General features: G+C 34.2%; 2 protein-coding genes and 1 non-coding gene across 4 annotated transcripts; 2 read left to right on the top strand and 1 right to left on the bottom strand.

Annotated features, from left to right (window-relative positions):
* The first annotated feature begins 3,193 nt into the window (after nt 1–3,193).
* On the top strand, nt 3,194–4,489 carry LOC128161018 (uncharacterized). The gene has a single exon (XM_052824283.1). The coding sequence runs from the start codon at nt 3,194–3,196 to the stop codon at nt 4,487–4,489; it is 1,296 nt and encodes a 431-aa protein (XP_052680243.1).
* Nucleotides 4,490–5,299: 810 nt separating this feature from the next.
* On the bottom strand, nt 5,300–5,371 carry Trnae-uuc (transfer RNA glutamic acid (anticodon UUC)). Its single transcript has one exon. It is a non-coding gene; the product is annotated as a tRNA-Glu (tRNA).
* A 1,281-nt stretch (nt 5,372–6,652) lies between these two features.
* Nucleotides 6,653–17,441, top strand: LOC128160315 (uncharacterized). 2 transcript variants are annotated; one of them, XM_052823613.1, is made up of 3 exons: nt 6,653–6,904; nt 14,144–14,392; nt 14,685–17,441. In XM_052823613.1, the coding sequence occupies exons 1-3, from the start codon at nt 6,831–6,833 to the stop codon at nt 16,549–16,551; spliced, it is 2,190 nt and encodes a 729-aa protein (XP_052679573.1). In that variant the 5' UTR covers nt 6,653–6,830; the 3' UTR covers nt 16,552–17,441. The 2 variants fall into 2 exon arrangements, with proteins under 2 accessions (XP_052679573.1, XP_052679572.1); XM_052823612.1 differs by lacking the exon at nt 6,653–6,904 and adding an exon at nt 8,104–9,027.
* The last annotated feature ends 111 nt before the right edge of the window (nt 17,442–17,552 follow it).

Genomic DNA, 17,552 nt, shown 5'->3' with positions numbered 1-17,552 from the left:
CTAGGTCGAAAAATGACCCCAGTCATTATTCTACGCGGGTCACTTTTCTACTTCGCACCGGTCATTTTTTGATATTATAGAGATCTATGTAGAAAAAGATCATCCTTAGTATTCTACTGAAATCGCATAAGTACTTTTCGAGATATTTGGGAAAAACCCGATTTCACACCTGAACGATTTTTGAATCAAGTGGAGTTTATATAAGGGCCAACTGGGACAATGAAAATTCTTGACTCCGCTAACTAAAAAATTCACCTCATCTGAGAACTGACTTAGTTTGTTTTGTGAAACGCAATTTGACAAAAAATTCAGCTGAGTAAATCATCAGGATTTTAAATTAAACTTAGGTAAAAACTTAAGTTTGTAATAATTGTGAAATCAGAGTCTGGAGAGCAGACGTTCATTGCGATAAGAAATATTCTTTATTGCCAATCTTAAGCAAATATTAATTTCATAATATTTGGTTAAAAGTAGGGTTAAATAGTTGCTCTTTTATCATCAGTCTCTGTAGGCTATATTTTCTGATATTGTATTATTCCGATATCACACGCCGTATTAGTTTGCTAAGTGTCCAAACCTCAAAGTTTGTATTTTCCCCCAAAAATTGCACAAAAGATTGCTCAAAATTCCTTCTGTGACAAAGTCTGTTAAAAACGAGATTGATGATAAAAGAGCAACAATATAACTTCACTTTTAACCAAAGGTAAGCTCATTTAACGTCTATATGGCCCTGGAACCAGGTTCAGGAAATCAACAGAGCATTAATAGGGCCAAGGAATGACAGAATCTTATTTACCAAACTACATTACAGAAAACATTAGACTGAGTGGGGATGTGTTTCTTTCAGACTGTGAGTGGGAAGAATAAATCGGGAAAACATAGACTCAGCGCTAGCTAAACAGGGTTTATTCCTCTAGTGGTGGAATATATATTGATATTTTTGGTCACATCGTGGTGTGTAATTGTATGACTAAAGCAGTTTAACTCCTAGGTTAGGACGGTCACTTGTTGTCTCTGCTACTTACAGAAAAAAAGGGATATATTATTCTCGTAGTTTGTTTTTATATGATAACAATCTTTATGTAGGACAAAGCAACACCAACGCTCGATTAGTTTTCAAGTATATTCAATGATCATTATTGTATTGGTAAACGATTAACGTTATTCAATTTAATGTACACACTGTTCGGGTAATGATTCAATGCTGAAATATTGTAAAGTATTCAAATAATACAAATACCTTTTATGTAATTTTAGCATTCATGCACAGGTTAAAGCAATATGAGCTGGGTTTTTTTAGAATTTAATTTTGCTGTAAAACCCTGCTGGTATCCTTAGTCTGCAGTAACTTATATCTTTATGATAAATAAGGTTGGAAAAAATCATTAATTTTTGAAAGAGGAAAGATATCTCTTCTGAGAAACATATAGCACCTGAATTTTTGTACAAGACGACAATAATTCAAATTTGCTCAAATTAAGGCTCCTTAACGGCCCTTATCACAAAAAATGGCGAAAAGAATTTTAAAAACCATAATATTTTTGTCATTTTAGTAGAAAATAAAATTTTTGTTTACAAAATTTAATTAAAAAAATTGCAGCTCATATTGCTTTAATTGAACTAGCATTGAAGGGTTGTGACTTTCTTGTGCCATTTTCCATTTACACGACAAACGCGGTATGTCTTAAATAACGACGGTAAACAAATGATAACAAAAGTTTGAAAATTAGAACAAGTAAGTTATTTAAATACACAAATAAGGCATTGTCCCCTATCGCATTCCATATGTAAATCTTCCCTGCAAAAGGACACGATAGTTAATTACAAATGTAAGTAGAGAATTTAAAACGAGGGTGAATTGTTCAAAACAAATTCATTTTAATTTACATTTCATAGAACATTACCGATGTCTTTTCCTTCCAAACATCGATTAAAGTGCATCTAAATGCAAAACAAAAACAAACCAATGTTTTTCAAAGACGTGATTGATAGGAACCTGAACTGAGTGAGAGAAAACAAATCGAGAATCATACTTCAGATTTATTTTACGTGTACGGAATATTATAAATTTTGAAAATAAAAACCATTTTGAAAAATAAAATGTTACATTTCATTGGTTATGCATTTTAAAATAAAATTCAATTCTAATTGAATATTTTACTTTCGTTTTCAATGTAGATGAAAGAGAAATAACTAAAATAATTTCCTTTTTTTTATCAAGATGAATTTCGTTTTAGCCATACAAGATCATTTCACTGTTAATATGTACACTTAATAGGTTTATTTACCAATGAAAGTCCATATTGATATACTATTATATGCATCAAAATTCTAAACTCAAATCATGTTAGTATTTAACCTTTTTTTTTTATTAATCTGAATGATTTCTTCCCTAGTATAACTTCTAATTTACTCAAACTGGAGAACGAATACGTCATTTTATCAAGACAGTTATTTTAACGTTAAGGTATTCGTATTCGTAAATTAAAAGTTATACTCAGGGAACAGCCATATTATTTAAAGATTACTATCCAAGTGTTTCAAAATTTTACATAAAAAAAAAACAGGCAAAATCTTCATCTTAAATTCTGAAATCACTTATCAATTATTCATTAAACAATTCAAATAAAATTTTGATTTACGATACTTCCTTGAAAATAGTATGATAAGTTGTAATTAGCAATAGCTCTGTTGGTTAGTATGTTACATATACACAATTATGATAATTTTTTCAAAGATTGCTATGTTTAAAGAGAACAAACCCGACAGAGTCCAGCATTTATCGATGTGTGGCACCGAAGCCTGTGGGAACCCCTGCCAATTTTACTGCAATGATTGCCACCAGCCAATGTGTGAACAATGCAGGGATGACCATCAGAAGAGTCCAGAAACCAAGAAACACGAATTAGTGCATTACAGACAACGCAAACTTCGTGTTCCTGCAGAAAAATGCAAGCTACACCCAACACGACAAATAAATGTCCTTTGTAAAGATTGCAGTGAGCCTTTATGTTCTAGGTGTACCTTCATGAAAGAACACCTTGGTCATCAATTTGACGACCTGGAAGAAAAGTTAGCTGAAAGGTTTGTATGTTGCCAGACAAAAATATTCAATAACCGAGCGTATTTTCTCTCAACTTCCAAAAGTTTAAAACTTGAGGTACAAGAAGATTGTGCCACAGTTAGGAAAAAAATGGATGACATCAGCTATTTCAAGAAGGCTGAAGCCGAGTCCCTCAAAAACCTGGTAGATATTGCGATTTCAAAGAAACTAGAAGAAGTAAATACCATGGAAGAGTCCCTTATCACAAAGTTAAAATTACAAGAAACAACTTATGAGGAGTACATTGATTACCTTGAAAATCTTGATACAGAGTTTCACAGCTTCCTGTCATTAAGCAATATCAAAGATTTAGTTTCTGAGGATTTTGAAAATTTCGAAATCAAGCACATTCCAGAAACAACCAAACCGGTCCTTCCAAAATTTACTTTTGGGCAGTTTTGCGAAGATGATATTAGTAAGTTACTTGGGAATATAAGTGTTCCATATATAGAACCTGCTATGAGAAAAATAAAACCCATGGAAAATACTTCTTCAGAGTTAAAACCAACAGGAAAAGAGCGAAAAAAGGAGGGAGAGAAACCAAGCAGAAAACAAACACTGTCTCTATCTTCCTCTGTCACCAAGGTCTGGGAGTACAAAGTAACATGGGTTGATGATGTATATCATATATCAATAGATAAATCAGGTAGACGCCAACTCTGGATCAGCGATATACATGCTAACCTTGTTAAAACAAAACAAGCTCTGAAGAAGAATCAGCTACAAAAGATACAAACCAGTGGTGGAACTGAAGGCTACCACACAGTCACAAACGACGGTGATCTGATCTTTGCAGACAGAGAGAACAATGTCATCAGTAGGTTATCACCCGGTAATACATGTATGATCAGGGGCTTCATTAAAACAGGAGACTGGGGACCACTCAGCACACACTCCTCCCACATCAACAGGGACCTACTGGTGGGGATGATCAATGAAATAGGGCAATCTAAAGTCACCAGGTACAACAAGACAGGAACAGAAATACAGAACATGCAGAGAGACAATAAAGGACAACAACTGTACAAGTATTCACACTACATCACAGAAAACATAAATGGTAATATCTGTGTATCAGACTATATGATATGCGCTGTTGTGGTAATAGATAAATCAGGACAATACAGGTTCTCCTACACAGGTCAAGGGTCAGAGTTAGATCCCTATGGAATATGCACTGATGTTCTCGGTCACATCATCATATGTGATGCACAGAGTGACACCGTTCATCTCCTCGATCAGGACGGTCAGTTCTTGTCTTTACTACTCACATCACAACAGGGGGTGTGGGGTCCCCGTAGTGTGTGTGTGGATGATAAGAACAATCTTTTGGTGGGACAACGTTTTACCAACACAGTGAGAGTGTACAAGTATTTACATGGATAATAATATATCTAACTTGTACACGCGCGGTACATGTGAATATTCGTGGACAATAGAACAAACACATAACGGTACATATATATCTATATAGTGACCAACAATCCATATACATCTAACATATACACATCTGTATGTTTGAGGGAAATTATTTCAAGAACCGAACAGAACATTGCTCCAAAAGTTATTCCCCGCCTCCTTCAAAATATATTACATGTAATATGGATCCGCGCATGTAAAATAATAAACGTTGTATAGATCATGTACTGTACTGCATGGAGATTTGTTGTTGTTTTTAGACAAAATAAGTTTATTAAACCTGCAGTAGTAAACGTTATAATTTTGACTTAAAGTCATGTTAACAGTGAACAACTAAAAATAAATATTCAATTAATCTATCAAGAATTTGAAGGAAAAAAATGACATTTTCATCGCTTAGTCGTCCTATTCCGTTAAATTTTTTTGAAACTTACTGTGATCCTCATATATGCATGTTTTATCGGAATATTTTTTTAATATCTTATTTATTTACTTTTTTGTTAAGAATGGAGGCTTCCTTTAATCCCACATTTAGAAAAAAAACGTACATATTATACTGAAGTCCTCGCATTATGTTTTTTATTGTTTAAATTTCTAATATACAATAGTGTGGAATTTTGCTCTAGAAGTAATTGAATGTTAATATAAAACTGTTAGTTTGTTTGTTGTTTTTTTAATCACAGGAATTGACTGTATATTTAGGAAATAAACATTCATCGGATTCAATCAACGCAAAATATCATATGAGCATCACAAATTAACAAAAAAAAAGAGTCGTTCCGATGCCGGGAATCGAACCCGGGCCGCCTGGGTGAAAACCAGGAATCCTAACCACTAGACCACATCGGAAGGTGTAATTCATTCGTTAAAGTCTTTTTATAATAATAGTATACTTATATATGTACACATTATTATCACAAGGAGAGATAACTCAAATACACACATTGCTTTTATAAATCTTTGCTACCGGGTAAAAATTGTCAGTCATTAGTTTTAGAATAAATTTTTAAGTTCTATTCTATAGTATATGCAAATAGTAATGTACACGTATCATCATCAATGTCAAAGTCTCGACCGTTTGTCAAAATGAAATGTATTTCTTTTTTGGCGGTGGGGTACGTTTTCCCTTGGGTACGTTTTCTCCTGATACCGTGGGGGGGGGGGGGGGGGGGGGGTCACCCCGATTCTTCAAACCTCTTAACTTTGATTATCAATTTTGTCAGGTTGAAAATTTATTTTTGTGGCAAATTTAAGCGTCTCTGTGACAAATGACAAAATTTGTATGAACAACTTATGTTAACATTTCTCGCATGACATCCTAGACTTAATGTTATTAACGGTCTTGGTTTGTTTTATTTTGTTTTGATTAAATTTATGTAACGTATTTCCTGTAACAATAAGCTATATACAGAGGAAATAAAAGATGAATGAATGAATGAATTTTAAACGACAAATACACAACTAAACAAAAAATATTCCAATATTCGAAAAAACAACATATCATAGCAAATAATTAAATTTTCAATCGGTTCTATCTTAATCAATAAATTGAGGTGGCGATTACAAGTGCACTTAATTTTATGATCGATTTCTAATTTTTACTCTCTATAGAAATGCCACTGAGTTTCGCTCTTATGCATTCTATATATTATTTCAAATAAAATTACTTCTCTTTAACAATTTAATCTGAAGTTTAATCAAACTTTTAAAGATTTCCATTCAAATGCATATGCATTTTAAAACAGAAAAGAAAATATGCCTTTGTGTGTTCAAGGAGGACACCTATTGCCTTTGAATTTTGATATCATACATGTATGCATAATGATAAGCATATTTTAAAAGAATGTACAAGGCTAAACCCAAATTCTACCTTTAATGTATTCATTGTTATTGTTCGGATCCGATTCTCTCTTTCTTTTGTCCTTCCGAGCTGATTGTGACATTTGAACCCGGTACCCCTGTCATTTTGGTTCCAAATCATTGATTCTTTACCAATTTTTTTCTCTCCCCCTTGTTACGATTCCTAGCTCATAATGGCAGTTACAAAAAAATATTGACATGCTTTATTATTGATTGTAATAGGCATAACAATGTCTATATTCTACAATTGCATATACACCCGTCGAATCACACCTGCTCTCAGGTATATGATTACAGACAAATAGGTGAATAGCCACGGCGCTTCCATCAGCCGTCTGGCTATTGTGTATTGGTGCGGTGGGATTAAAAAATTGGACGGTGGGTTCTAAAGATCTCGCGCGGCCGTGCCATTTTGCTTTGAAACGGGGATCATATTTTTCCTGATGAAATGGCCGGAATCAAATCTCCAAAACTCACCTCCATGGATCGTCCGTGGAGAGGCCCAGTGGTCAGAAATGTCGGGTAAGTATACTTATGTTACGCAGTCGTGTACTCTATTTATAGATTTGTACATATAGCAGCTACAAAGCTACGGCTATCGGGTGAAAAGGAATGACAAACGAAAACTTAAGACTTGCAGCTAAGGAAAAAATGACAGACACACACTGTATATATACTTCTTTTATCTCCCCAGAAATACTATGCAAAATATTTGCAGTTTTAAGTTATCAGATTAATAGGAAAGATGAACGGGAGGTGCAAGGGGGGGGGGGGGGGGTAGGCGGTTTTTAATGCCGTTCGGTTCAAGAACGTTGATGAACATAAACTGGCATGAAAAGCTGTAATTTTTTTATCTGCTTACTGACAATTTTCATATATTGAAATTACAAAGATAAAATTGCATTTTTGTTTTCATTATATAAACAATCAACGACATAGATATCATTTTAGAAAAAAAGTAAAGCAAATTTCTTTATAATATAAATAATATTAAACGTTTAAATTAAAAACGTTTCATATCACTTGAACATTTTTATTGATGTCGAAAAACGATCAAATACCCTTTGATCTAGATACAAAAGCATACCCCTTTAAAACTAAACAAAGCCTTCGTATAACTTTCTTTACTGAACATGACTTCATAAAAGTACCCGATAAAACGCACCGTTTGGCGGCTGGATGTCCTTCTTCTTATGTAGAGGCAAATTAAATATGGGCAGTTTTTAATTAATTTCCCGACTTAAGATCTATGGTAACTTGTACCTTCGATTATATTTCCTATATCAATATAAAAGTTCTGGTAAGAAAAAAAAAATTGATGTTGGCGTGTATTGCAAGAGAGAGAGAGAGAGAGAGAGAGAGAGAGAGAGAGAGAGAGAGAGAGAGAGAGAGAGAGAGAGAGAGAGCATTCTAAGTGAAAATTTTCAAATTAGTTTATCTCCAGTCTTCCCCGAAGAATTGAAAACATGTCGCAATGTCGATGCTTTTATTTTATTAATATTGTTCAATTTAAATTGTTCGGAGTAATGAATTGTGCGGATAAACAAATTACAACGTTTAAGAAATAAAAAAAAAAATTTAGCGCATCATTTAGGGATACCTTTTGTTAAAACAATTCTCAATGAATACAAGCATTTCTACTGATTAACTGTATTGTTTAAATATGCGAATTCCAAGTACATGTATGAAAAAATTTAAAAAAAAATTTAACTTTAAACGAATCTAACACCCCTTTTATGCCCTGTACAAAACACAAAATCAATTTTATTTAAAGTGGTTTGTTATATCAATCAATATATACCGCACTCTTCTAAAACATATTAATATTTAAACATTACATAATGTTTCAGTCGCTCTTTCCAAATCAGACGGCGATTTAAAAGATTTATGTCAATTTCATAATTACACCTTGAAGATGATGTAAATTTACTTTAAAGATACGGCTTTGTGGAGTAGAAAGAGTCCTTTTTAATGGTCGATGTTTATTTCTGATACTCTCAGAATAACCCATTCTGCGTAAGAATATAGTAAATTTGAACAAGTGATCAATTAGTGTGTGTCAAATTCAATGGCGACCGAGCGTTTAGCGTACATTAAAGAATATTGGACCAAATATTTGCTTCCCAGCGCGGATAATTTAACTTTAATGTCGATATATCATTACTCCGTTTTAATTTTCTTATTTTGGGTCTTTAGCTTTATAAGTCTCTTGACATTCGAAGCTTCGATTAACAAGATAAACATGCAGTCCCATTACTCAAAGAAACGAAATCAACAAACCATTGATTAACCTAATACGTTATTGATGAAATAAGTTTTAATAACTCCGAATAAAAAAAAAATAAAGTACTTACAAAATAAGTCTTTCTAGCTTTAAACAAAGGTGACCAATGCCCCCTAAAAGCCCACCTAGATGAATAAAAAAAATGTATGTATGAGATTAAGTCCGGAAAGAAACCTTCAACTTGGATTCAAAGGGGATTTAATGTTCAAGTTGGATATGGAATACACACTTGGTTTAGTTTTGGGGTGTTACTAATTGACGGAAAGGATGGGGAACGGTTAATTAAGGAGGACTCTGAGGGTGAGATGTCACAGCAGAGACACAGTGATGCCATCAAGACGCTTTGTCTGTGCTGCAGCGTGTAAGTACCATAATAAAAATAAGTACTATTTCGCATTAAATCAGGTGATTTGACTGATGGTAGAAAATGTAGAGCGAATTTTAATTTATTTTATTAAAGTTAAGTTTGTTGGATTAATACACAGTTTATCGGTAGCATTTATTCGCGAATTCAATAAGTTATTGCAGTAACGTTATTTTTCAAGTATATTTTGTAATGAAGTATTAAACATGTACATATTTATCTTTTTATCAATTTTTGAGAGTGAATAAAGTTAATCTTTGTACTAATGGAGAGTTATTAAAATATGCTTGGAGATTAATGAAAATATGCTTTGTGAATCCATGTACACGGCTTATTTTGTTTGCTCATATTAAAATTTACCAAAAACTAATTTTTAAAATTCCTTAAACGATAAAATGCTATTTTTTTTAAAATTACACCCGGTCGATATTTCATATGAATAGCTTACATCAACATCTACGTAATTTATCAATGTTATCATTGGCATATAAATGATAAATTACCAGTCCTGTCCAATAAACAGTTTAATTAAACGGGATGACATTGATAAATGAGAATAAATCTCTATTATACATATATACCAGTTTAGCTGTACTTCACCAAGTTCTGTATAGTTCTGTGTTCAGTATGATATATTCACATGGCTTGTGCCATTTCAAAACCTTCTTTGTTGATTGCTCGATTTCAATATTTATTATGCTTACAAAATAATACATGCTGTTCTGAACAGATTCTAAGCTAACGCTATCACGCTGGCTTTAAAGGCTTAAAAACCCAAAAACACAAAACACACAGAAAAAAGAAAAAAAAAATCCCCGAACAGATATGTAAAGCTTTATTTCTGATCTGTAATAAGAAACACACAGCTTAATTTTTTTATAAAAAAAATTTATAAAAATTTTAGCCCATGAAATATTTTCATTAAAGCACGTGCTTTATTGAATTCTACAAATGAAATCAAATGCCATTATACTATATGTAGTAATTGCGAAATCATGCTTACATGTACATAATGTACATGCAGCTGTTTATTGAAACTTAATATCAAATAGAATTATAATACATTGTTGATTCTAACTTGATAACTACACTTATGGTTTAAAAACTATCTTTGACACTTTTTCTCTCTTCGCTTTGACACTTGCAACAACAATTCGCGGTCTATTGAGTAGAAATAATCAAAACTGACCTTTATTCACTTGAACGTATTACCCAAGGTTTGATTACCTTCAACATTCAAATATATCAAAGTCTGACATGCAAAAAGAAAACACGAAAATATTCTTGTACAGCCGATCTCGGAAGTAGCCCAAAAGTGTGAAAATATTAGTCTTTTGTAACCTTTCTTCAACCCTTGGGTGTTTAAGAGGGAGTCAGTGAATTGTTGTCTCTAAATATTTGTGTTTGTTATTTGACGCAAGGACGTTGGTCTCCAAATTTTAGAAGTTAATTTCGTTCAATAACCAAAAGGTACAACAGACATACACAATATATGACTGAATATTTTATTACGTTTTATGAGTCTCGAAACCACTTTTCAGGTTATTCTACTCGATCTAGTTTCTTTTAAAATGTTGGACCATGCCACAAGTTAAGAGGGCTCGAATGTTTGGACCATTTTTAAACTGTATTGATCTCCTTTAAAAGAAAATCTATATTAAAATTAAGGAAAATGGGTAAAATCTAATAAATTATTTTTTTCTTTGCTACATCACATTGTATAGCTGAACAAATCATATCTTAGAATTTTAGGTAGATCTAATGGTTAATTTGTTGACCACCCAGCCTCCTTTCACTGAAAGTTTCACCAACGATCACCCCCAACCCCCCTGCATATCCTCGTTCATGACGCCAGGCATCTTGTCTGACTGTCTGTCTTCCAGCCTTGTGTTCATTAGACAGACATTGCCATTTTTTAGATATTGGAAACACCAAGATTTCTTGAATTCATTGATACATGTATATTCCCTTCTGAAATAAACAAGTCATCATTACCATCTAACCATCTTTTACAAATTTATTTGAACAAAATTTAACGCAAAGGTCAATGCGTTGGTTGACATTAATTTGGGACCAATTTTTGTATATACTAGAGATTTGTCATCAAAGCATAGTTTTTTTCAGGGCATCATTTTTAAATCCATCTTTTTCATACTGAGGACGAAGGATGTCAATAAATTTTACATTTTAAGACGATATATAATTCTTTGTGGTTTCTCCCCAGTATATGATAAAAAAAATATCAGATATATATTGCCAAAAGGGATGCTTATATTTCTTTAAAAAAAATTTCTAAATTCCTAAAAAAAATTTCTAAATTCCGTTGCACTTAACATGCCTTAAGACTTATGAAACATAATCGCAAAGATTTATCATTCTTTATATCGTATTAACAAAATATTTTCGAAAAACAAACCTCAAAACAATAAGCACACTGAACTGAATACAAAAGCAGTGTTTACCAAGCCCAAGCTTTTTAAAATGCAAATGCAAAATGCATGTCTCAGTTTTATAAATTCATTTAAACCGGTTGCACTTTGTTCTTCAAAGAAGGCAGACGACACACGCCACGAGTCATGTCACGTGATCGCCCCCATTTTTCTTCTTTTATTTGATCTTTAGGAACTGATTATTGATAATACACTTCTTAAACTAGATAAGTTCGGTCTTTTTATATGTCCTACATGTAAGCGGGCCATTTATACCTCTTTTGTCGTGCATTGATCGCAGTACATGAAAAGGTTCAGTTAAGAATACTTAAAAACCTGCGGTGGTCTTTAAATTTTGACAAGATTAAGGGGGGGGGGGGGTGCAACAAAAAAAATGAAAAATTTAAAATACATATTATACAAAAGTCTTTTCTTCTAATATATGCTCGTCTACTCATTCCGCAAGATAAAGAAACGAGACAATTAATGAAAAAAGAGGATATGGCAATGCACTTCATTTTTGATTTTATATTTTGCTTGAAGAACGATAAGAATTGACTCTTTGGGCGATAGTTCCAATATACAGGTCCATGACTCGCCAGATTATCAAGGTCTGCGATATCCAATGATAAAATCTAAAGTCGTCATTATCTGATAAATTGATACATGTACATGAACTCTTATTATCTTATCAAGCACTGATCATAATGTTAATTAATCATGATGCAAACTAAACTCGTCTGGTTTAATCATCTAATATACAGGCATTGGTGTCATATACAGGGGTATTTTAAATTCGCGATTTCAAATATACAGAATTTGTTTTTGATTTGTGATTTTGAAACATATTCAGGAATTTGATATTTTTCGAAAGTTAATTTGACTAAAATATATAACGTTCAATGCAATGATTTGATAAAGAATGTGTGTTTAGTTTTCGGAATAAAGAAAAAAAAGTGTAAGCACCTGCAGTTTGTAATAAGGTGCATATTTTTGATAAGACAAATCCAATTAATATTTGTGAATTTGAACAGGCTACACTGCACGGTCAGAAGTACTTACATAGATTCAGATTTAAATCTGTCATTTTTCTCATAACGCGCCCCGTGGATTACAACAAAACAAATTTCTCTGCCAGAAAGTTACGAGATTACGCAACTTTTACATTAAGTAGCAAATACACGACGGCATTTAACCAATAAATAGGCTTAAGAGTTTAGCCAGGAGTTAGGACAAAGCCCTGTTAATTAGAGTATACAAAACCAATATTTGTAACTTTAACGGTTCCCAAATAAAAAGCGGAAAAACTTTCTCTCGCTTATATCGATTTCTTACAACCTCTTGCTTATTAATTTCATTGAAAAATTTTTGACATACGTTATACATAAAATTCTCATTAATACCTACAAATACCTACAAAAGAAGCCATTAGGATCAACGAATTCACGGGATTAAGACCGTCAAATTGATTCACAATCTTCATTAAAAAAAAGTGGTGGTTTTTCTTCTATTTATTCATTCTAAACATTTCTAACACTTCGAAAAAAGGTTATCAACACATTTATCTAGAAAATCGCTTTAGCGTAAAAGGGATTTTTGTGAAAGGCTTCAGATTTATATACGTGTACTGCTGAAAAAAAAGCGAATCCTGCTAAACAAATAATGGCGGTAAAGTATACATGTTGGATGTAAATTTGATTATGGCGAAAACGGAAGCTAAATGTCGTGGCCGAGTGTGTTTAAGGAAACTTAGCTGGACAGGGTACGTATGTAAATATGCACTGTTTAGGTTAACAGATCAATTCAGTTTTCAGTTTCTCTGTTGCGGAAGGCAAACATCTTTTTTTAAAAGCATAATTATTTCGTGACCGAAAATAGAAAAACAAAGGGTCAGAATGACATATGACACATGTGTGTGGGCTGGCGTCACTCCTACTATTGAGTATAGAACCATTTTACAATCAAAACAAGTTAAAAAATGGCGCTGGTTTCAGATGAAATATGCACATATTACGCAGTCTTTGCTAAAAAGCCAGAAACAAACATCTTGTTGATTTCAAAGAGCAATGGCTGAGTGGCTGACAATGAAATACAGGCCTAAGTCACATTGCTGTTTGACGCCAACTATCCAAAGTCCAAGCGCTTGCTAAAATGGCTCTGTACATTAGTGATGAATTAAAACTGACTTAGGAGTAACTGATTGACTGTATAGAGGTTATAGTTGTGTTGTTTTAGAATAAATCTTCTTACATTGTAATTAGCGAGAATGGTGTATAGCAAAAAAACCCCTCAAAATTCAAAGAGCCTGCAGATAAAGATATACTGCCAAAGTTCACAGTGTATAACAATTTCATAGTATTTCATTTGTATGTATGCTAGAAATGTACTACAAACATCTCCTGAAATATATGTTATTCCTTTCCTATATACCTCATTTATCCAAAAGAGTCGATCAAAGTACAATAAACGAAGTTGTTCCTGTAAAATGTTTTAAACAAAGTTGAAACCAACCCATATTAAATTGAAGCACATGACAGTTTTCACAAATTGTGCCTTAAAAAACGCCCAAAACTCGGAAGACATACAAATCAGGGGACACTTTAATAATACCAACAGATCGAGCAATTGTAGATCAAAACTTCAGAATAGCTGGAAACAGTTGTTGAATTTAGTTATCTTTGCAGCCGAGAGGAAGTGGCCACGAAGGAAGAGTCCTCCGCCTGGCAGGATCTTATCAAAGGAGGGACGATCCCCACCGCGGCATCTCTCCGTGTCCCACCGGCCCGCATAGGACTGTCGGCGAAACCGGACCCACTGCAGGGGTTGTCAAGTCGCGAGGTGTCCGAGAGGTACATCCTTAAGCTCCAGAAGGAACGTGAACGGACCAATCAGGCCGTGAGTCGTAGTCTGGACAATCTACCAATCAAAATTAAGTGAGTATTAAGGTTAATATGTTTTGATTCTTTTAAACTTGATCATGACTTGTCATGTCAAATTTTAAAGAATCATTGATAGTTTGTTCTTGACACTATTTTCTTGAGAAATCAAGACTGTCTTTAAGTATTTCGCAGACAGTTTGCTTCTGGATAGATTTGGGTAGATTGAAAAAAAACCAATGCAATACAAGATAAACTTTTTAGATGTATTAATGTTTAAACGTGTGTATTACCTAACGTTATAGACTATCGATGCGTTTATCTCCTAACAAAGGTTTTCATGTTTCAGACAAATGGTAAAAGAGAAAACAGACCCCGAGTTATTAAAGGCCAGGTTTATCAATGATTACAGAAATGGAATGTATACTAGCAGAAGCCAGAGTTATCAACTTGAGATGGGAACAAAATATGACGCTTGTAACACAACCAATCACCTTTTTCAAGCCATGCCAATAAACTCCCTGTGCAAACACACCAAAAGAAACTGTAGCAAGTGTCATAAACAAACCAGAGGGAGAAAGCCAGCAAAGAGACAAGAAAAAGATAACAGCGAAACCAAAACCGTGACAACGGATACGGAAACACGGACTTCCGGTTATGATTCTGATTTCGACCTCGTTTTGAATCAGTTTGGCGATCAACGCTTACAGAGTGATGTATCGATGCTGAATGGGTTTCCGGTGCGCCTACAGCAAGACACGGCTAGTGTTACCTCCAAGGAATTAAAGGACTTCAAGAATCGATATCAAAAAGTATTTGATGCGAACCGAAACGTCCATTTCGTTCATTCTTCATTGATGAATAGTAAACGCGTCAAACGACTGAACAAAACCAACTCACGGCCTCGTCTCCGAGGTTCATACGTACCAAACGAGGAGTATTCTTTAGAGATGATGAACATTCGCCCAGTTTATCACGATTCCCTTAATAAATACACGAGAAAAACATCCTTGTATCCCATTGCGCCGCCTCAAAGTCGCATATCTGAAAACACTGACTACCAGACCCCTCATTATCACCTCTCTGACTATTCGTATTCTGACGCCGACGATGAGTACGAGGATTCGTACACACCCGATAAAAGCTCCACTAACCAGGATGTACCCCGGCTCAAGTTGGACGATGAAGGAGATTATATTGGTGATGATAATGATGACGATGAAGATGACGATAGCAATGACGATTTTGATGCTAATGCGAGCAATTCTCAGATATCAAGCTCAAGAAATAGTAATCAAAAATTTAACACTGTAACAGACGATCTGCAGCAATCTGGGGAAAGCGCCGCGTTTGTTCCTCTATCTATGACTGCCTTGCAGATGCACAACGGCGGAAAAACTGCAAACCCAAAACAAAGTACTAGAATCCTTCCACAGATATGCAATCTTACGGACATCACCGAAAGAGAAGAGAGCAACCTCACTCGATCCACAAAAGTGTTTAGCGAAGCTCCCTCTGACGTACGCATGTCTATCCGGATTGCGTATAAATCAGGTGATGACGTCATAAGAGAACTGAGCAACATTTCGTCGGGAGAAATCATGGTTCCACGCTGGTCTCGACAAGACACCAACTGTGATGTCATCGAAGAGGTCGTAAGGTCAAAAAGTGGGGAATCTAAAAGCAAAGGAGATTCCCCAACAGCTCGAGGAGTCCAAGAGGGGATTTCTAAGGGCTTACATACGGGTTATAGTAATCTGTATCAGGAATCCATGCATGATATCGCTGATACGATAAACGAAGCTCGGCGGGCCATGGATTTTATAGATCAGACTTTGGCCTCGGGAGATAAAACTGACCCCAGAGACAGTGCCGTTACCCAGGCGAGGGGGGATCATGTCGAGTCCGAAAAGATTGACCAAGATGAGAATGAGCTTAAGGACGACGATGAGAGATATATCAAAGAGAACCAAGGGGTTACTCCGATTGATGAGCATTTGAAAAGTTTGGACATCGAGAGCCCGCAGATAGAAAGGACAAAATCTCTCTCAGTTAGAGACGTGAAACCGGTAGACATGGATTCGACGTTAGTTGTCAAAGAGTCAGGCACTGATTATGGAAACAGTCGTGGGGTCGGTCAAAAATCGACAGTTTCAAGACAATCAAGTGAAGAAAGGGCGACGTTCTTTGTGACCAACTGCGAACGAAACACTTGAGATTTTTCAATCGCTCCTCTTGCTGTGTACTCAGGAAAATGAGAAACTCTCAACCATGCACGACATCGAAAACAGTGATCAATGCTTATGTCGTAATCCGCTTTGTTTGTACGAAGTTAACGTCTTCGACGATGATAATATGACAGGAGAGAAGTGCGAATAAGAGGGTCTGTGTAAACACAATCGAGCTTTAGGTATTGACTTCTCGCACCCTTTGAAGGAACGGGGTTTGTTTGACTACCACTTATTTTCACCCTATGTGTTCATTTGTATTGACAATCTGTAACGCTTTTTTTAAAACGTGAAACGGATTTTTTTCTTTCGTTGATACATCATTTGTTTGTGGTGCTCGCTCTCGATCAAAATGTATAAGAGTGGCTTTATATAAAGAATAATTCATATTGCTGTAAAGTGAATAGACTTTTATAGTTAGAGATTTCAACACCTCCCGTCTTTCAACAGCAAAACTTAGAGTAAGTAAGTAATAACTTTTTTATGAGGACTCTTTAGAATTCATTTGTATTTTTTTTCTAATAACAAAACTGTTATTTCAGACGTAACTAAAAAAAATCCGAAATTGATTTAGAATAAGGTACAATCAAACTGTGCTAAATCTTCATACATTTGAGATGAGTTTTTGAAAACGTGGATACAAAAGTAAATTGATGTTTTGTGTTCTCGTCTTTTTCTTCTCACAAATATGAATTGTGAAATTTAAATTAAATAAATTACTACTTATTATTATTAACAATTGACGTTTCATATTCGTATAATTACTTCAGATATTAAGAACAATATTTATCATTATCAGTTTCTTAAATGTTGTTTTAACTACATTGCATTGTTAAACAGAAATGAACAAAGCAAATAAATGTAAACTTGAATTGTTATTTGGTGCGTTTATTTCAATTTAATAGATTTTCAGAGAAATAGCGTAAAGTGTCAAATTATTTTATATGTACCAAACTTGCTCTTACGGGAATACCAAATGTTTTGAATAA

Source organism: Crassostrea angulata, chromosome 8 (genome assembly GCF_025612915.1).
Source record: "Crassostrea angulata isolate pt1a10 chromosome 8, ASM2561291v2, whole genome shotgun sequence".
NCBI classification, from domain to species: Eukaryota; Metazoa; Mollusca; class Bivalvia; order Ostreida; family Ostreidae; genus Magallana; species Magallana angulata.
Note: the sequence above shows the minus strand (reverse complement) of the source record. Positions and strands in the feature narration are given on the sequence as shown.

Coding starts and splice junctions, on each gene's coding strand:
- LOC128160315 (XM_052823612.1), top strand. CDS start 8,813: ATGTATGAGATTAAGTCCGGAAAGAAACCTTCAACTTGGATTCAAAGG. Junction 9,028..14,143: donor CTTTGTCTGTGCTGCAGCGT/GTAAGTACCATA, acceptor TTATCTTTGCAG/CCGAGAGGAAGTGGCCACGA. Junction 14,393..14,684: donor AATCTACCAATCAAAATTAA/GTGAGTATTAAG, acceptor TTCATGTTTCAG/ACAAATGGTAAAAGAGAAAA.
- LOC128161018 (XM_052824283.1), top strand. CDS start 3,194: ATGGATGACATCAGCTATTTCAAGAAGGCTGAAGCCGAGTCCCTCAAA.